The sequence below is a fragment of the Dipteris shenzhenensis genome, chromosome 16 (assembly GCF_047967505.1).
Source record: "Dipteris shenzhenensis isolate YYH24624 ecotype China chromosome 16, Dip_SZ_1.0, whole genome shotgun sequence".
In the NCBI taxonomy this organism is placed as follows: Eukaryota; Viridiplantae; Streptophyta; class Polypodiopsida; order Gleicheniales; family Dipteridaceae; genus Dipteris; species Dipteris shenzhenensis.
In genome coordinates, this window is record NC_141611.1 from 31,703,063 (window position 1) to 31,724,489 (window position 21,427).

The following is a 21,427-nucleotide window of genomic DNA, read 5'->3' on the forward strand; positions in this document are numbered from 1 at the left end:
CTAGTTCCTTTCCCCCAAAGTTGGGATAGACAAATAGATATATACAATCAATTAGCATTCAATGTCCTCTAGTGTTATGTTTGAGACCATTAAAACCGGTGGGAAGAGCACTCATTGACAATCCAAGGGACACTATCAGCTCCAGTACAAGGAGGCATTCAAACAATGCTTCAATTCAATAATGACCAACACTACGAAGAAGTACTTGTAGTAAATCAATGCATGTTGATGTCATCATCTGAATAAAAGACAATCTGTTGAAGACACGGGAGTTATTAACCGCAAACAACAAGCTCTGATAGGGTCTCATATAAAGTTGGTGATTGCGCACACATAATGAAGAAGCAACTCAAGCAAATTGTCCAAAAGTATATAAAGCAATCTCCTTGTAACTTTGGACCATTGTGAAAATGTTCATTGGGATAACCATGTAGTTATACCACCCTCTTGGACTATGTACCCCATTTTCCATCTGAAATGGCTCAAGTGGTATGTGGGGCTAGTCTTGGATATGATCAAACACGAGGAAGGACCAAATGTGTGGACCAATTTTAAAAATTCAGCAAAATTCAAGCACACACGTGTATATGAAGGTGTAGGGATAGGCAAGGAATGCTTGACTACTATCCAAATGTCCTCAAGAATTACCTGGAAGCCATGCCAATTGAGTTGCAACTTCAACAAAAGGGGAGGGGATGCCACATCCATCCACTCACATGCTTTTGATAGGCATATAGACAATAGGGAAGATCGGTCCATTTTAAGCCCACTGGATGGGAGAGAAAAGAAGATTGGGTCACTTGCTAGGCCATCCATGTAGCATTAAGTAGCTGTCAGCTTTGATAGAAAATTAGTGTGCAAACGAGGTGCAAACCTTTGTATAAATGTATGCTTGAGTTGGTGCTTAAAGAAGAAGGGGGGGGGGGGGGGGTGCTGCATTGAATGAGCCCTGTATGTTGGGGAGGACAACAGCTTGGGGAAAGATCAGGTCAGATCTAGCACAGTTGGAGGGTAGGTAACACGGTGATTTTTGAGAATACCATTCAGTCAAACTTCAATCTGTACCAAGAATAGACACCATATGAGGATGAGTTACTTGTAAGATCTCTAGGAGCTCTTTTCTTTTAACTTGTACACTTAACACCAAGTGCATTGTCCACATCAAAAATTGTGGACTGTAGCTTCGAAGAATACAAATTATGTAACATAGCATCATACGTTCATCCATTCATCTACTTATCCATTTCATCAGTTCAGCCATTTATCTGTTCATCATCCATTCCTTTGTTTCACTATTGTTAAAATAAAAAGACAAGGATGGCGACTGGCAAAATGGTATGAGCAACTGGACACCATATTTTAATCCAAAATCGTCTTAGTTAAGTTGACCACCATCACCAAAGTTAATAAAATGCTCTCTCAGTGTTCCCATCCTTCAACATGCAAAATAATTTATTTGGTACAGATAATCACACTAGAAATCTGAAACAAAAGCAATCCATAGACCTCTCACATGGACCCATTCTACCTTCCATTGATCAACATTTCAGCTTGGCTAGCTACAACAATATCAGCACTTAAAGCTTTTCAGATTTGATTATTGGGCTTTACCATCCAGTCTAAGTTCAATCTATATCAGCGATAGTCACATATATAAGGACGAGCTACTTCCAGATATTATGTTCCACTACTAAAGATAGGAGAATTTCTGACATCATAAAAACAGAATCCAAGCTTCATACAGTACACATCCATCCACTTATCTATTTCATCATCTCATGTGTTGTTCATTTGTTCAACTCTTCAATGTGTATAAGAATATGACAACGAGTCCTAAAGAATATTGCCAAAAATGTAGTTGACAACGATTATCATCCATAATCATAATCCTACAAAAGGAGCATGTAATTTCACCATTGATATCCAGGCACGGCAGACCAATTCTTCTCCTTAGTTCTGTCTCATCCATAGGTTTATAACCTCTCTCTATATAGTACTCGGGACTGACTTGAAACTTCAAACAATTTAAATCACTACATCCAAAGATAAGAGGATGTTATCATTTACAATCTCACTACACTTTACATAAAAGAATTACATGACACAGCAAACCTGTCCTTGTAGAGGTTGTTCGGAGTTGCTCTCTTTGAGTCTTGGATCAGTATCCTACTCTCCGAGCCACGGCCTTTGTCTTGTAACTCTTCCAAGCTGCCTTGTTGGTCCAGGCACGACAGACCAAGGCTTCTCCTTAGTTCTGTAAGTTCTGTCTCATCCATAGGCTTATAACCTCTCTCTATATAATACTCGGGGCTGACTTGAAACTTCAAACAATTAAAATCACTAGACCCAAAGATAAGAGGACGTTATCATCTACAATTTCACTACAATTTACATAAAAGACATTACAGTATGCCCACATGACACAGCAAACCTGTCCTTGTAGAGGTTGTTCGGAGTTGCTCTCTTTGAGTCTTGGATCAGTATCCTACTCTCCAAGCCACGGCCTTTGACTTGTAACTCTTCCAATATTGCTTTACATCGATAGAACTGCACCCAAGTACATTGTATGAAGCACAAATGATCATTTACAAAGTTACCATGGAAAGATTTCCATCCATTCTCAGTTAAAATCCTCATGAAAAGAGAGAAAATGGGACGAGGATGTGCTTTCTGTGAATGAATAGACACTGGCAACCTTGTTGAGGCATCATTATTTTGGTAAATTTGCAGAGAAACTCTTGTGTCAAACTGTTTACTTTCTAGTCCACTCAAAGATCAAGAGGCTCTCTCTTTCAGTCCTTTGAAGATCACCAAACACATCATTACCTTGTTTGGGCTTCATTAGTCGCATGTGCATCTGCTTCTAATCCGTCCGTTCTTCTTCTTGCATGTTCACTTACTATCTTGCCGAAACCGCAGTAGGTCTTTTCATAAGCATTCCTACATCTGACAGAATGATTTAATAAAAGCGATGAGTTAAAACAAAACCAGCCGTCAAATCCATTTCATCAAACTTACCCACACGGTATGAACGTCACCGCACATACTGGTGCGGGTCTTACTGCCGCCGTTTGCCAAAGACTGCTGAACCCTGAAGATCCCAAACAGTTGTGCATAGAAATGCCTCCCATCACTGTCTTTCCACACGATATCGATCAAGAATTGAGGAATTTATATAGTCTTGAGAAAATTGGAGGCAAATTGGAGATTTCACGGATCATAAAATTCAAGAACAGTGTAGCCGAAATGAGAAGACGATGCTCACTAGCGATGGCAGACCAAAAGACACAGGAAGACGAGACTATGCCTGCTATTGTACTAGTTGAGCCCGGGGGCCCTTAGATCGATCTATTAACTAATCCACACCTTTAGTTTATTGTTTTTCTCCTCTTTCACGACTCAACGATCCTTAACCTCCACGACTCCGTTTTCTGCGGAAAGAAACGATCTACAAAGTTGCGTTGGATAGGAGTGAGTTATTTCGATTAGATTCTAACTGCGAGCGCAGGTGCTTTGCCGTTGCGAGTCTTAACACAACATGCATCAGACATGCTTCGACAAAAGTCTGACGCCCAAGAGAACAAGTCTGAACGCTGCCGAAAGATTCCCTCGGAATATCTGACGCATGTGGTATTTACGTGCAGATGGCCTCTATTCAACGATTCGAGGTGCTTCCATCTCATGAAGCACTGCTGGGGATAGCTCAAACAAGCGCCCAAAAGGGTCACAAGATTGGCATGATGAACCTTCTGCAGGGATTATAGTTGTTTGGAGACATTTCGGGTCATGTTCTTGACGGCCACAACGTGCCCTTTTATCACTCCCGGGTACACGGAACCTCTGAAGGACTGAAATTCTGCGTCGCGCCTCCAGAGTATAATTCGTCAATTTCTCGGAGCTTGCAAAGCTTGAAATATCACAAAAAGAGGTTCTGTTGCGGTTTGTAACTCGTTGCAACATTGGGCGGTGATAGGATGGGAGCTAACAGTGCTGCTCTTCTTGACTACGCTCCCAAGAGCAAGACTACTGCTACTCCTAAGCCGACGTAGATGCCTGTTTGGGATCAGCTGCCGCAATCTCACGTGTTTAAAACTACTTAGACATCATTATATCATTATAATCTCACGTGTTTAAAAACTACGTGATGACTTAGACATCATTATATCATTATATATGTCAAAGCTGCTGATCGCGTCAATGACGTCCCTCATTCCATGAGAGTATGGTGAACGAATCACAGAACTTGGGTTTACAAAATTTGAAGGTTTTTCTCGAGAATTTACCGATTTTTTGACTAAAATATAACTAAATTGCCTAAGATTTTGCAGATTTTATAAAATTGAGAAAATATTTTTTACGAGTGAAAATGAAAATGTTGCAGGTTCATTGTATATTGTTTGCAGGTTTTCTGTGAACACTGAACCAATTGTATCCCACGATCACTCCCAGGTACGTAGCATCCGGGTGAGTGTTAATCGATATATTGGACAAGGATACCACCACTCATCTCTGCCAAGACTTTCCCTCCTCGAGCCTCTAGAAATGTCATTATGTAAACACACGTCACATGGTTAGAGCCGGTCCCACGTAGCTCCACCGTAGCAGAAATGCCAAAACATGCCATATATATTTTTCACTTGTAAGGTTCCCACGAATGGCTCCGAATATCATGTTGGCAATACACCGCCCCAGTCGAGACGGAGGATTTGACTCTCCACTCGGGCATTACGGGGCTGTGCTCGAGTCAGCCAATGGTGCTTCAAGGCTTCTCTTATTTTCGGGTTTGTTTTGCCAGACTTGCAGGTCCCTCTGAGTGTAAAACACTTTTAATAAATGTAGGCCTTGCGTGGGAACCATTGCCCAGCAATGCTTAGAAATGCTGAGCGTTGCGTGGGAACCTTCTCTTACGCACCGCCAAAGGGTTGCCCCAAAGGTGCCCAGCTTGTGGGCAACCAAAAAAAGTCTTGGACCCAGCAAGGGCTTTACACACCACCTAAGCAAGAATCTTTATAAAAAGGTAGCATTTAATGGGGCGTGATCCTCTTGAATTTGATTGGTTGGGAAATGGGTGCCCAAACTTGCACAGCCAAGGTTGCCTGCCCAAGAAATCTCTTATGATGGGCAGGAGGTGGTAGCTCACTCAGCTTTTGGAGTCCCCTAAATTTTTGATGTGTGTAAAAGGGTGGCGATCATCCACCCCAATGGAGCATTTTGATCGGCTCCCCCCATTAATGATGGGCGGGCACTATTTGCTGTGTAAAGGGCCTTAAAATAAGCATTAGGGAAAAAGGGAACTCATTTTGGGGCCCTGTAAGAAATTCACTATTTTTTTATTTATTTCTCTCCTAAAAGACTCAAAAATAGTAAAATACGGAAACGTGGCTCAGAACTGTCAGTAAGGACTACAGAACTGTCAATTCAAAAAGGAATACAATAATCTTTTGTCTGACTAACACGATTTTGCATTAAATATCTCCTTAGATTTTTTTTGTTTACCAAAGATTCCGCATCTCTTTTGCTGACGTGTGTAGGCCTTTCATAAAGAATCCATCACTGAACTTGGTGATTGCAAGTTTTCAAAATATTCACATGGATACCGCCACACTTCCACGATTCATGTTACAAAATGACTATGAGATTGAAAAACAAACTTCGCAACCTCAGAAGCACAAAAAATGGCCGATACTAGTGAGTCACTATCTCAGAAGAAGCGATTACATCATCTTCACATCGACTTAGAAGAACAATATGCTCCAGCACAAAAAAGACGAAAGGATACGGTGCTGAATGCTCAACAGCGGGAAAATATGAGAAGAGAAGGGCTTCAACATATTGACTTATGGTGCGATGGAAGCATATATCCAAAATGTCAAGTAAAAAACTCTACACCTCCATTTGTCAATCCCACCACATTACTGAGGTTTGCTAGCGATGGACAAAATGGACTTCTTGGCAAAATTGGAGCAGCAGTTGCAGAATGAAATTGAGGAGCATTCAAAGAGTAAAAAAGAGTTGACAAGAGCAAGAAAGAAGAGAACCGTGCTTGGAGACAGACTACGTAGCAGGAAGATTAAAAACATTGCAAATTTGAAGGCTGGGACTGGCAGATGCAAGCGACGAATTAAGGAAGCAAGGTTAGATTGAAATTTATCATTTTGTATACTCAAAAAGACTCTCAAATGATTCGTCGATTATCACAAAACAAGAATGGAGGTGCTGAATGATATAGGCTTATTGTGTTGTTACTACAGGAGATTATTGGAGCCTGTAAAAGAAAATATGGACCCGAACCTTCTTCCTGTTAAACAAATGAAAGGATTGCTTTCTTGCGGTGTAGCAAAAGGTTTGATTGAGGAAAAAAAATACAAAACAGTCAAATGCAATGCTGTAGAGGACTTTGTATCCAATAATCAAGTTGATGGCACTATAATCCAAGAGGCTCTTGATGTTAGTGGAGTTAGCAGGAAGGGATATAGTTCGATTTTCCATGCGATATCCTCAACTTTGAAAGATCAAAGGATTAAATGAGTTTTACTGCCAAATCCAGCAACCGTGCGGAGGATAAGAGGTCATTTGAATGAAAGTATAGATGAATTTATTGGGAAATATATCCATATTGAAGAAATATTTCATGGTGGTAAAGGAACCACTGTGTATGATCCTTGGAACAATATATTTGTAGATCTACAACAACTTCAAAGAAGAATGGTCGAGATTTATGGAATAACATTTGAGGAGTGCAAAGGCATTTTGAAATTTGTTATCAAACTGGATGAGTGTGAGGTTGTAAAGGAAAAGAAAATGGAAAGAGTTACTATTACATTGATGAATGGAGCAATTGATACATCATTGACTGAAGCGAGTTCGAAGTATTTTAGTGTGCAGTCAGAGAAACACATATGGTGGTTAGGCTCGTTCCAAGTATGATCATTTTTTGTTTTATACTTGATTTTGGTCATTGTTTTCAAATCTGTTATAGTAAGACTTTTGTTTTCTATAATCTGGCAGGTGAAGACAGAAGACCATGAAACACAAGTATGGATGCCCAGCAATTTGGTCTACCCAAGGCATGGAGAAGTCTCACTACATGGCACGTAATGCATTTTTCAGACACACACAACACTATGGAGGGAGTCAGAAGGCAAATAGTCTGAAGGAAGTCTTCCAATGGTTTTACCGAGGCATACTACAGAGGCTGCATGCTAAAAGAAAAGTTGCTAGCTCCAAAATCAAGCTTGCTTTTCTTCTAGCTCAAAAGCAAAGACGAAGACAAGCTCTAGACAATTCAATGGCAGTAGAGAGACATAGACAATGGAGGGAATCAAAGATATTTAGAAACCATAAATGGACAAGTAAACATGAATAGGACTCATTTGTAACTTATTGGTGTTATGTCCACATGTTTTCAAACTCAATCAATAGAATTTTTTTTTGTGGAACAAGTGACTCTTGGTGTTATGCATCAAAAGTATTTCTTTTGTGAAACATATGATCTAAACATAATACAATTTGTTCACAATTTCAATATATTGTTTGTTTAATATTTAATGACACCACTCTATCTAAATGTACAAATCATTTCATCTTCAACTTATTGTTCATTTATACAAGATCATACCAGATATCAAAGACTTTGTACAAATCAGTTCAACTTTAATATAATGTTTGTGCTATGTTTGATGACTAAATCCTATTTCTCCCAGGGCCTGCCGATCGGAACTCTCTTTTTTATCTTGATTGGAGTCTTTTTCTTCTTTATTGGCTTGATGTCGACTATCTGTTTATCAATGCTTGCCTCTGTTGCTTGTCTGGGAGGGGTATCCTTTTCTTCAGCAATCTCCACCTGTTCTTCTTCTTGGATTGTGTGGCCTAATGCAACCATGGGTGGCTCTCAAAACCTTATGAGCTTGTGTTTTCCATAGCCCTCCAGACATTTGGGCTCCTTAACACCACATGCTAATGCATAAGAAGTGTAAGACAAAAAGTAAGCAGCCCTAGAGGCCTGCTTATTCACATAATCTCCAAATATATCTATGGCAGACAACCTCTCTATCAAAATGATCTTTTCCTTTTGCCATGAAAGATCATGTCCACCTAAAGCCCTGGACAAACATTTTAAGAAGTAAACAATGGCTTCTCCATTGTTGCTCAACGGCCTATGGTGTAGCTCATTGTGAACTCCATGTTGAAAATACTGTGGTATATATGGAAATTACTCTGAGCCTTGCATTTGTGAAGAAACTCAAATAGGAGAAAATCTGGAGACTTGTCCTCTTCTGGTTCCTTTTGTTTTGTGATGGAAGAATCAGCATTCTGCTCCAGTCTCTTCTTTTTGCCTGTTCAAAAACTTATATACTTTGAATTCTATATGCTAACATATGCAATCAGTGAATGCATAGGATATCATCAGATAATTCCTTCATGAGCTCTCATGACTCACCTGGTGATTGCTGTGGTCTAATAATAGAAGCAGAAAAGTCCAGCTTCCTCTTGAAAGGTGGGGCCTGGGAGTCAACTGTTCCAAAGCAAAAACATTTCTCATCATCAAGGAAGAATTCCACAGGGCTAAAGATAGCAAAACAATGAGGTAGAAGTGAGAACCAAATCAGACACAAGAATTTGTAGCAAAACGCGATGGGGGACCATTTGGAAAATATAAAGCACTCTCCTCGCATTTTGTTGCAAATTCTCCAGTTCTGTTCATATGCATGTCAAATCAAACACTAGGTTCATCTCATTGATTCCTAGACAGTATGATCTCATATGCAAGAGAAATGCTGGAGCTGAGTGAAGCTTTTCATGAGGAATGTGTCAACAACAGGAATTTGCAGCAAAATGCGATATGGGCTATTTAGAGATGTATAAACCACTCTCCTTGCATTTTGTTGCAAATTTCTAGGTTCTATTCATATCCATCTCCAATCAAATTCCTGGGTGATTTACACATTCTTGGACAGTATCAATTGAAAATGTAACAAGAAGGGTGGAGCTGAGTGAAGACATTTGGACATAAAAAATCCAATGGATGGAAGAATTATATGTCAAAAAACATTGAAAACAATCTAGAATTTTGACCTTTTTTTTCCTTTTCCATGCTGTTGGAGTTGCACTGGTGAATCTCCTACTCTTTCACTAGCTTGAACTCTGCACTCTAGGTAACCTAGAGATCTGGCAGTGGTAGTAGTCTTCAGGCAGGTTGCAGTCTGGATGGAGTGTGCTGGGTAGGAAAGGATCAGAGAGAGAAGGAAATGGAAGATGCGAGGGTCGTGGCAGGGATGAAAGATTGGGAGGAAAGGGAGGGAAGAGTGGTTGTGGAATTGATTATGAAATCATGAATGGCACAAGTTCCAAGGCATAAAGTGTACCTTTCACATGTGCCAAATTTCAAACTCCAAGAGATCTGGGTTCCACACGTGTGAAAAACGACTACATTCCACACGTGTGGGATTTCGAAGATGCCTTATTTGTATTTTGCACTTATTTGTGGTATCCTGTTTCAGCCCTCTTGCCCTCCAGTCTCTGCTCTCTTGCCTCCCTACCTCCATACTCTGCAACATCGGCATCCTGACCAGTAGCACAGGTTCATCCCCAGCACAGGGTACTCATCAACAGCACAGCACATCCACAGATAGATTTCAAGTCAGTAACAATGGGTTCTTCCCTCAGTCTCTGCAATCTTCTTGCCTACCATAGAAACAATCCATCTTGCATGGAAATGCATAGACTCAATCCATATTTTATTTAGTTGTCAAGACAGAGAAATCACTGTAGGAATGCAGATCTTCAAGTGTGATATTTGCATGTGAGGGTAAAATTGTACTTATGGGTTCTTCCTTCAGTCTGTGCACACTTCTTGCCTTCCATAGACTCAATCCATCCTGCATGGACATGCAAACACCTTCAAATGACTGAAGGCATATTCCAGCATGCTGCCTCATGAATTTGCAGGAAAACGCGAGGAGAAGGCCTTAGGAATTTCAAATAGCTGAAATCGCGTTTTGTTGCAAATATTGAAATGTTGCTTCATCCACACCTGTCATTCTGGTGTTGTGACTTCCATAGCTATCCATGGCTGTACTCTTCTTGCATAAACTCCATTCATACTGTATTTAGTTGTAAAGACAGAGAAATCACTGTAGGAATGCACCAGCATGTCATTTCAGGAATTTGCAGGAAAACGCGATTTGGACCTGTTAGGAATTTCAAACTCCTCGTATCGTGTTTTATTGCAAATTTTTCTATGTTGCTTCATCCACCCCTGTGATTGCCTTTTTTTTGTCAAAACATGTTCTCCATGTCTGTAATCTCTTTCCAATCCTTTGTATGCAGTTTGTAAGAGTGATGGCAAGAACCAAGTCAACTGCAAGGAAAGCTGGCAAAGGGCCAGGGCTTGCAGCAACAGCAGCTGGGGCAGGTACCAAGAAATTTAGTGTGCCTCCAAAGGGAAGAGCTGCACATGGCAAGAAGGGTAAGCCAATGAGCCTGCTCAAGCAAAAGGCCAAGAGATTGAATCATGGTGCAGGTGTGCTAAGGGAGATCAGGAAGCAACAGAAAGCTATAGGCTTTGCAATCCCCAAGGCACCTTTTCAAAGACTGGTGAGAGAAATATGTGATAGTTGGCACCTTGGGTTCAGGTGGAACAGAACTGCCATTCTTTCCTTACAGGAAATGGCAGAGGATTACTTGGAAAAATATTTTGAAGATGCAATGCTGGTAGCAGCCCATGCTCACAGGGTGACTTTGATGGCCAAAGACTTCAACACTTTGTCCAGAGTGAGATGGAGGTATGACAAGCTTGTTCATCCTGTGGAATGGCAGGACATAAAGATGAGAGATATTGTTAATTCCACCTACAAGGAAGTTGAAGGTAGATGAGGTTAAGGTTGTTGAAGTAACCCACTCAAAGAACACTAGCAGAGGGAAGGCTGCTTATGAGGAGTCACTGAAGCAGCAAATAAAAGAAACAAAATCTGTTATAGATGTGGAGACTGGAAAGAGGGAGTTGCAGATACATAGAGGGTTGCAGGAGCTGGGCCCTAATATAGTTGTCCATATTGAGAATGAATTCTCAGTGAATGATTTTGACTTGACAAAACCATGCTTGGCAGCATTGGCTCATAAGAATGAGTATTGCTCAGATACTATCATTCTTGCAATGCTCTAATAAGTGTCTATTATTTTACATTTTTTGCAAAACAATCCTCGTTGTACCTCCTTTATACCCTACCCTAATTATTTTTTGGTCCTATGCAGCATGATGAGAAGCTGGCTTCACCCCTCTGTACAGCATACAGTCCATATTATTGATCCTGCCATTTCTTTTAAATTAAGAGATGCAAAGGAAACTCCCATTAGTATTTCCAGCTAGTTCAGACACTATAATTTTGAAGTAATTGATGTTTTGCTACTTCCATACCATAACATGTATGTGGGTGACTACTTCTTTTAAGATTCTTCTTTAAGATTGAGAACTCTTGTAGCCTTTGATTTCCTAATGCTTTTTTCCTTATGCAGTGACCACTGGAGTTTTGTTTCTATTAGCATCCAATAGAAGCAATGCTTTATATTCAACTCTCTTAAAAACACACACAGAGAGCTGAAATTGTAAGTGCTGTGTGTGCTTTTTGAACTTAAAGCTTCATTATTTTGATATCATACTAACTAAATTATACATATTGCAGTTGTATTAGAAGGCTTTTAGATGCATTGGATCACTGTCCTCCCAATGTCTCTCTTTTGGATTCAATAGAGCCAATAAATCTAGAGGTAAAAAGTCGTTCCCTCTACTGATGTCTATTTCATGCTATGTCTTTGAACTTATTGAATAATTTTGTTTTGTTCAGATGCTAACAGTTTCTAACATATCTTTCCAACTGTACAGATGCCATAACAAGATGATTCAAGTAGCTGTGGATGGAGAGTGCTGATCAGTGCAAAATATCTACTTTCAAGCTATTTTGAGAAAGAACAGCCAGACCTTGTAAGAAAAATTAATTTTCATTTAGCTTGAAGATAATTCATAATGATACAAAGTGTTCTAAATTATCATATGCCATTGCAGATGAAAGAAGATAGCTTCAGCTCAAACTATGTATATAATTTTAGAGCTCATACAATTTGGAGGTTTTTGAGCTATGCCTCCCCCAAACTTATTGTACCAGCTATTGTGGAGTTGGGTGAGAGCTCTAAAGTACAAGAAGGTGCCATACACCTTGATGCCACAAATGAAGCACCTAATGCTGAGGAGGAGAAGCCACAGGAGCAAGCACCTAGTGCTGAGGAGGAGAAGCCATAGGAGCAAGGACCTGCTACTGATGTTGTTGAGGAGAAGATGGAGCAGTAGCAAACAGATGCTCTTGGGGCAGTGGAGGAGACAATGGAGCAGCACCAACATACTGTACAGGATAGGATGGAGCAACAAAAAAAAGATTCTCCAAAAAATGATGATAGGGAGATCTTGGACCATGTAGAGCAGCCTCTGGATCAAGCTGTACATAAATAGAAAATGGATGTCAGAAATATGTTCTACATGTTTAACTAAACAGTTCTATACAAAATCTTACTTGATTGAATACAAAACCTTTGTTTATGGAGTCTGTGTTATCTCAATTTTCAAATTTTCAATGTCTTCGCATTTTATTGAGCTCTCTCTTCTTTTGAGCAACTGCAAAAAAGCAATATGAATCAAAGCGGTAAAGTAAACTAATAGCAATACTTAATGAGACTAGGATAAATCAGATGGTATACCTTTTTGTTGTTGTAGATAAATAAAAAGTCGTTTGAAATAGAACCTTCTGTCTCAGACAGAATGTCATTGCGCAATTGAGCTAGGGAGCGACATTCTCTTAATGAGATATTGACTGCCACATCACCATTCTCAACAACATCAATATCAAGAAGTTTATTTTGTGCACCAAAAGAATCTTCATCTTGATCCATTGGGACTAGTTTTGTGCCTAGCATTCGACTGCGCTTGTAATAAAAAGAGAAAATAAAATTTTGTGATGCAACCATGTACTTCAGTTGCATAGAAGGTTGGACAACCTCACAAAACACTGAACTACATGTCTTCTTATCCCAACCTTTATCCAAAAATTGTGGCATGCATGCCGAACTTGTTGCTTTAACTGTGAACATTGTTTTTGAAACCTTCACTGGAAAGGTATTAAACAAGTCCACAAAAACTGTGAGAGGCATGCATAAAGAAATTTTTACTATCCTTGTGGCAATATTGGGCCTCAGAGCTTTCTGTACTTCTTTGAAAAGCTTGGCCCTATATGCCTCTGTAACACTAGAATGTGGGTGAGGCCAATCCACTGAATTCCATGCCGGAAGGTCTTGTTTTATTAACACACCATGTGTGTTAGCATTGTCCAGCAACTGATAAAAATGATCAGTAAAAAATATACCCGATTGAGCTAGCTCTGTTGCACATCGACCTTGGTATTGTTGTTCTCCTATCAATCCATGCAGAACATCTATAAATCCCAGAATACAATCGATGTTTTGCCATGTCTCATACGATGAAGGATATAAATCTGAAATAAAACAACACAAGAATGTCAATAAGCAAAGAGAGAAAGCTTCATCTTAAAAATCCATACACCTCGTAAAGAAAAAAACCACAATAGAAACATATACAATTAGGCCTGTGTTGCGGAAGATCTTTTGGATAGTCTAGCAAGACAAGTTCTTTATGCATGTACACGTGCTGAATCAAAACTTCTTTCATGGATATCTTCCCTCTGGTTATTTTAAAATCTCGCACTCTTCCCTTCCATGATGCCAAGAAAATGTTTTTTGTCTGGGGTCTTTTTCTTTTGCTAGGTTGCATGAGCACCCATGCTCCTTTCGAAACACTAAACCTTTCCCAAGTTCCTTCGGTTTTGACTGTACTACTTGAATTCTCTATTGACGAAATAGAAGAAGCAGGTCGACGGGGTAAGGATGTGTGGTATAATTTTGCCTTCATAGCATTAAATCATCCACAGAGCATCTTCCACAAGAATGGCCATGGCTTTTATTCACCATGGAGATTTTTTGAATCTGTAACAATAGAAAAGTAATGTAAATAAGATAACAAATTGAAGTTTCAAGAAAGAGAAAGTGGGCAGACAGACAGCAAGAAACATCTTACTCTACGCCAAACAGGATCAAGGGAGCAGTTTTGGAAAAGAAGAGGCTACTGCACAATGAGGCAATGGTGTAGAATGGTAGACCTTTCAAAGGAAAGGCGGCACAACATTTCAAAGTTCAAAGGAAGGTGGAAGCGAGAAGGCCCTTGTCAGATAAAATGTCAGTTTAGATTCTATCTTCTTGTCCAAAGATCTTATGAGAATTAAAAACCAATCTCCACATTAATGTAGCACGCTTGTACCTACATAAAGTATTGTTTCTTTTTTCTATTTTCTCTTATTTTCATGAATTTCCAACGTTACGTTGGCCCTCTATTGATTGGTTGAGAGCTTATTTTTCCAAACCATAAAAGGCCCCAAAATGAGCTCCCTTTTTTCCTAATGGTACTCTCAAGCAACTCTGTTTGATCAAGTTCTTGGGGTGAAGGGTAGAATTATGGATGGTGAGAATGGAGACTATCCAAGTAACAATGTGAAGTTGAACCTCAGAGTTGGATTTCCAAGTTAGCCACCAAGTCAGACTATATAGTCAGCTTGTGGAGTCACGCTTTTCATATTCAGCTTGTATAGCACTCTTGTCACACTTTTCATGGTCCAGGCTAAGATCAAATCTCAACCGTTGGATCAAAGCCATTTTCAGAATAGGAATATGGCTGGCCCTTTGAGGTGAGTAAATTTTGTTACCTTCCTTGGGCCCACACTTTTAGAACATAATTTTTTTAAATTCCAATTGCCTCCCTGGAACCCTTCATGGGTAGAATGGCTCGTAATTGGCCATTTCCATACTAGAAAGTGCTCAGCCAATGGCTCATGGTGGCTGTGGGCTGCTTGCCATTGACCAAGCACTTTTCTTCCCGAAAAGGCCTCCCCTATACCTCTTGCATTCGTGGATTGGATATTTTGCCTCACCTTAGATGATTGAGCGATCAAGTGATGACGATTGATCGAAGTGAAGATTGTATATTTTTCCTCGCCTTGAATGATTGATCAAAGAACCAATAGTTGTGTCATCCTGGGATAACCAGTTAGAACTCATGCCAACTTAATCATGCCAAAAGCAGATAGTTGGTTGTCTATGCCTTTCTGATTTTTGCATAACAGCACATGAAATGCTTACATCTCTTTGGTTTTGTAGTTATAGATTTTTGTTATTAGCATTCTCAAGTCCTTGTTCCTATATAAAGTTGTGCTTTTATTCCTTCATGTGCATGCTTTTGCTTTCTTCTTTTAGATAGAGAGATTTGAAACTCCCATCAATATACACACCTCTACAAAAGAATTGGAAGACATTGTGTTCTTTATTTTGTTTGGAGGCTATGACACAAATAGCAGTGATGATCGAGCATGATATAGATTGTTTGGAAGCTCTCTCCCGAAGGAACCTATATGTGATGATCAATTTTTGACTCTGTAAATGTGGCTTGGTTGAAGCTATGCTTTTTGACACATCTTTTCACTTGGTGGTTGTACATTGGATAAGCTTCAAAGATGCATTCTTCCCAACTTCGAGTATATATAAAACAGAGCAGAGGTCAATCACAACCAACACCCACGTAAAAATAGTGATGCTCCTTGGGGAAAGGAAGTGCCTCCTTGCCCATGTCAACTGCGGGAATCAAGGGAGGATCGTGAGATCGAGGTGTAGGGTGGTGAAAAGAAAAGCAAGGGGGGAAGAAAGTTGTCACTTGAGTGAAGCCGAAGGGGTGAATTAGAACTCCAAATGAGCAAACAATGAGGAAAAGCAGAGAAGGATCAACACAGAGTGCAAGATGACGAAGGTAGAATGATAAAGGAAGGATGAAGTGGTTGTAGGGTAACAACACAAAAAAGGCCAATGGAGATGGAGGAGGAGAAAATGGAGAAGGAGACATGGAGGAACAAGAGAGACACTGGAGAGGATGAGGACATGAGAGATGAGGTAGATGATGAAGAAGGGAGAAGGATTTTACATTGATGACGAAAGACAAATGTAGAGAGCTAGTCCAAACACTAGTTAGGTTGGAATGAATAAGCAGTAACAAAAAATTCAACAACATTCTGCTACCAAGACAATCAAAGAGCAATACAATTTAGCAGTTTGGATTTGCTCTTCATATCTTGGCAAATTACCCAACTGAAGTCAAAGGCTGCAACATTCACATAAACAAATCTAGGAGGATCCAAATAAAGGACAAACTAATATCCTAGAAATGTCTACAAGGCCTCCACAGATTCACAACTGGGACCAAAATGAAAGCACAATGTTCAACTCCAAGTATACAACAATGCAGACAACAAAACTTTCATATAGGCTAATGAGACAACAAAACGTTCCTAGAAAGGCCTCCCCAAGCCATTCCCCTATACCTCTTGCTTTAGCGGATTAGATATTTTGCCTCACCTTAGATGATTGAGCGATTAAGTGATGGCGATAGATCGAAGCAATGATTAGATATTCTGCCTCGCCTTGAATGATTGATCGAAGCAACATTATGCCATCCATCCACGACTGGGATGATCATTTAGAACTCATGCCAACTCAATCATGCCAAAAGCGGATAGTTGGTTGTATGTGCCTTTTCTGATTTTTGCATAGCAGCACATGAAAATCTTACACCTCTTTGGTTTCGTAGTTATAGATTTTTGTTATTAACATTCTCAAATCCTTGTTCCTATATAAAGTTGTGCTTTTATTCCTTAATGTGCATGCTTTTACTTTCTTCTTTTACATAGAGAGATTTGAAACTCCCATCATTATACATACCTCTTCATGTTAGGGTGTTGGAGCTATATATAGGTTTAACACTCTCCTCACAGTGGTGAAAGTTGAGGAGGGGAATAGCCAACTTACAAGAGAATTGGAAGACGTTGTGTTCTTTATTTTGTTTGGAGGCTATGACACAAATAGTAGCAACAATAGAACCTGATATAGATTGTCTGAAAGCTCTTTGGAAGAAGCCACCTGTATGTGATGATCGATTTTTGACTCTATAAATGTGGCTTGGTTGAAGCTATGCTTTTTGACAATCTTTTCACTTGGTGGTTGTACATTGAATAAGCTTCAAAGATGTGCTTTTCCTAGCTTCAAGGAGATAGAAAAAAGAGTAGAGGTAAAACCAACATGAGAGTGCTCTCAACGGAAGCAAGAACGGAAGAAGGAGAGAGAGAGACAGAGAGCCACACAAGTTTTGGTGGGTGCAGAACCACCCTAATCTTCTTTTTCATTCATTTATATATGTGTTTGAGTATTGTACATAACTGGGGTTAAGGCACAGTGACCTTTAACCCCCACAACCTCCCACTTAAAGGACAATGTGCCTTTAAGGGAGAACAACCCGTGAGCATACTATCCAATGCCCATCAATACACGACAATACTCAAACCGCTGACTAGGTAGACTCTTCGTCAGCATATCTGTAGGGTTATCATCTGTATGAACCTTGACAAGCTCTATGCGCTTGTCCTCAAGTACCTCCCTGATGAAATGGTACCTGACCTCAATGTGTTTGGTCTTTGCATGAAAGACCGGATTCCGTGCTAGCTGAATAGCACTCATGGCATCACTATGCAATGTCGGTACACCTGTATGAATCCCCAAATCTCCCACTCGCCGATCAAGCCATATAGCCTCCTTGCAACCCTCTGTGGCTGCAACATACTCAGCCTCTGTGGTAGACAAAGCCACGTACTTCTGTGCACGAGACATCCACGACACTGCACCACCTGCAAAGGTGAACACATAACCAGAAGTGGATCTCCTACTATCCACATGCCCTGCATAGTCTGAATCTGTGTACCCAAGTACATGCATGTCTCCTTTACCAAAGCAAATGCACATCTCCTTGGTACCCTTCATGTACCTCATGATGCACTTAACTGCCTCCCAATGCCTCTTTCCTGGATTAGCCATATATCGGCTAACAACTCCCACTACAAATGCAATGTCTGGTCTAGTAGCTATCATAGCATACATAAGACTCCCAACTGCTGATGCATAAGGAACCTTGGCCATCATGACCCTTTCCTCATCTGATTTGGGACTATCTGTATGACTCAGTTTCACATATGGAGGCAATGGAGTACTCACTGCCTTCCCCCCCTCCATATTGAAACGCTGTAATACTTTTGTAACATACTCTTTTTGTGAAAGCCAAAGGAGTTTCCTACTCCGATCACGCGTGATGCGCATACCAAGAATATGACCTGCAAGTCCCAAATCCTTCATATCAAAGGCCTCATGCAACTTCGCCTTTAATGCATCTAGCTCATAAGTATTCTTGCTAGCCAATAGCATATCATCCACATATAGTGCCAGGATTATCAGGCTACTATCCTTAGCCCTTTTAGTGTAGAGGCAGTGATCAATTTCACTCCTTCTAAAACCCTGGGACCGAATGAAAGCATCAAACTTCTGATACCATTCTCTAGGTGCTTGCTTAAGACCATAGAGTCTCTTTTTCAGCTTGCAAACTAAATGCTCTTTGCCCTTTTCTTCAAAGCCTTCCGGCTGCACCATGTAGATGTCCTCATGCAAATCCCCATGCAAGAAAGCTGTCTTGACATCCATTTGCATAAGCTCCATATCCTCTACTGCCACTAGTCCAAGCATGCATCTAAGTGTGGTCATCTTCACAACCGGAGAGAATATCTCATCAAAGTCCACACCCTTCTCTTGCTTGAACCCTTTAGCAACCAAACGGGCCTTGTACCTAGGCACATCATCACCTGTGACCTTCATTTTGTAGACCCATTTACATGGCAATGCTTTCTTTCCATGTGGCAAAGAAACCAAGTCCCAAGTCTTATTCTTCATAAGTGAACTCATCTCTGATTGCATAGCATACTCCCACTTGCGTTGATCCTCACGCATCATAGCCTCTCTGTAGCAAGAAGGCTCCCCGCAATCAGTAAGCATCACATAGTCTACCCCTGGAACAAACCTATCAGGCGGTCTAGACACTCTAGATGATCTTCTCAAGGGCATTTCAGCTTGCTGTCCCACTTGCATATCAGCCACATTTGGCTCATCATTTCCACCAATAGATGATCCATCATCTACCCTTGATTGTATACCTGTGGGAGTACTTGGTTGTACCATTTCTTGCACATTTGGTGCATGGACAGCTTGCTGCCTATCAACATATGCAGGTGGATTCACATCCTGGAAAGTGATTCTCCTCATTTCCACATCCCTCATGGGTGCCTTATGCATCTTCTTCTCATTGAAGACCACATCATGGCTGCGTATGATCTTCTTTGCTTCTGGATCCCAGAGACGATAGCCCATCTCTCCACTTTCACCATAACCTAGAAAGATGCATTTCCTAGACTTAGGATCTAGCTTCTTTCGAAGCTCTTTTGGCACATGTGCATATGCCTCACACCCAAATATACGCAAATGAGAGTAAGAGGGCTTCTTGCCACTCCATGCCTCTTTAGGAATACCACCATCCAAACTCTTACTAGGTGATCTATTGATCACATGCACTGCAGTCTTCATTGCCTCAGCCCAAAAACCACCAGAAAGACTTGCATTGGAAAGCATGCATTGCAACCTTTCTTGAATGGTACGGTTCATCTTTTCTGCAACTGGATTTTGCTCTGGAGTACGAGGGGATGTGAGCTCCCTCTTAATCCCACGTGTATCACAGAAATGCTGAAAGTCATGAGAGAGATACTCTCCACCATTGTCAGTCCGTAGGCATTTAAGCGTTCTACCTGACTGATTCTCAACCAAGGCCAGCCATTTCTGAAATACCTGGAACACATCACTCTTCCGAGCTATAGCATAAGCCCACACTTTCCTAGTTGCATCATCAATGAATGTCACATAGTATTCAGCCCCGCCTAATGACCGTGTAGGCATGGGACCACATACGTCTGAATGCACCAAATCAAGCATTTCAAGCTCTTTCTTTCCCCTTCTTTTATGGGCTGATTTAGTCTGCTTCCCATAGAGACAGTGCTCACAAAATTCAAAATCAGAGAAACTCAAATGCGGTACATAACCCAAACGGCATAAGAGTTTCATTCCATTCTGGCTCATGTGCCCCAACCTGCAATGCCACAAAGAAGTGCTTGGCTGCTCGGTTATTGCAACAACATGATCAAATACCCCTGATACATGTAAGGGATACAAAGTCCCACACTTGGCACCCCTGGCCAAAAGCATAGAGCCCTTCTGAATTTTCCAACTCTGAAAGCCAAAAGTGGTGTGAAAACCAGCATCATCTAGCTGACCCACTGAAATAAGACTCTTGGTCAGCTTAGGCACATGTCTCACATGTTTCAAAACAAATGCAGACCCATTTGCAAAAGAAAACTTTATGTCACCTGCTCCCACTATGTCACATGCATAGTCATTTCCAAGATGCACACAACCTGTCTTTCCACTGTCATAAGTGGAGAACCATTCCCTATGGGGAGTAACATGGAATGAAGCACCAGAATCCAAAATCCAATCCTGGGAATATGCATCATCTGAAGTGGTAAGCAACTCTGCAGATAAAGTAGACATGAAGAGAACATCATTGTCACTATCATGTGTGACTGCATTGATCTCCTCGATCTTCACTTTTCCTTTGTCCTCCCTTGGACTCTCTTCCTTTTGATTTGCACCCCAATTTGCATTCTTTTTCTTATCCTTTTGCTCTCTTTTCAGCTTGTAGCAATCCTTTTTCATATGGCCCTTCTTGCCACAATGGTAACACTCAATGTTCCGTGCCCTGGATTTGCTATGAGACTTTCCTCTTTCTTGGGACTTCCCCCTGAACTGTGATCTGCCCCTTTGCACATTTAAGGCTGCATCCTGCTTGTTGCCATCCATAGACTTCCGTCTAATCTCCTCGGCCAACAAGCTACCCACAACATCATCAAATTTCAGTACTCCACCAGGTGCAGAGTTACTGACAGCTGTACGGAAGGTATCCCATGAGGATGGCAATGAACATAAGAGAAATATTGCCTTAGTCTCCGCATCAAAATTCATTTTCTGAGCCTGAAGCTGGCTAAAAATAATATTGAATTCATTCAAGTGAGAAGCAATGGAGACCCCTTCCTTCATCTGCAGCTCAAACAACCTCTTCATGAGGTAAACTTTATTAGAGGCAGTTTCCTTTTCATAAGTGGCACACAGTTTCTTCCACAAATCTTCCGTAGTCTGCTCATTTACTACTGTGAAATAAACTGACTCTGCAAGATGAAGTCTAATAGTAGACTTTGCTAATGCATCCAACTCATTCCAATCATCCTCAGACATATTTGCAGGCTTAGCTTCAATCCCTGCCAAGGGTTTAATCTGCATCAAACTTTTT

General features: G+C 40.6%; 1 protein-coding gene across 5 annotated transcripts; it reads right to left on the reverse strand.

Moving 5' to 3' along the window:
* Positions 1–1,913: 1,913 nt before the first annotated feature.
* On the reverse strand, positions 1,914–4,061 carry LOC147892841 (uncharacterized). Of its 5 annotated transcripts, none has more exons than XR_015542380.1 (6): positions 3,367–4,061; positions 3,019–3,091; positions 2,827–2,946; positions 2,432–2,547; positions 2,113–2,340; positions 1,914–2,033 (listed from the first exon to the last, which is right to left on the reverse strand). XR_015542380.1 is itself a non-coding variant. In XM_087387744.1 (6 exons), the coding sequence occupies exons 2-4, from the start codon at positions 3,129–3,131 to the stop codon at positions 2,478–2,480; spliced, it is 297 nt and encodes a 98-aa protein (XP_087243870.1). In that variant the 5' UTR covers positions 3,132–3,133; positions 3,367–4,061; the 3' UTR covers positions 1,914–2,033; positions 2,113–2,340; positions 2,432–2,477. The 5 variants fall into 5 exon arrangements, 4 of the variants coding, with proteins under 4 accessions (XP_087243870.1, XP_087243868.1, XP_087243871.1 ...); XM_087387744.1 differs by having other exon boundaries at positions 2,827–2,940; positions 3,019–3,133; XM_087387742.1 differs by having other exon boundaries at positions 3,019–3,133.
* Between the last annotated feature and the right edge of the window lie 17,366 nt (positions 4,062–21,427).

Excerpts from the sequence above, each read along its gene's own strand:
- LOC147892841 (XM_087387742.1), bottom strand. The coding sequence starts at position 3,131 with ATGGGAGGCATTTCTATGCACAACTGTTTGGGATCTTCAGGGTTCAGC. Across the intron at positions 2,947-3,018 it reads GTGACGTTCATACCGTGTGG|ATGTAGGAATGCTTATGAAA; the intron begins GTAAGTTTGATG and ends TCATTCTGTCAG. Across the intron at positions 2,548-2,826 it reads ACTAATGAAGCCCAAACAAG|TTCTATCGATGTAAAGCAAT; the intron begins GTAATGATGTGT and ends ACTTGGGTGCAG.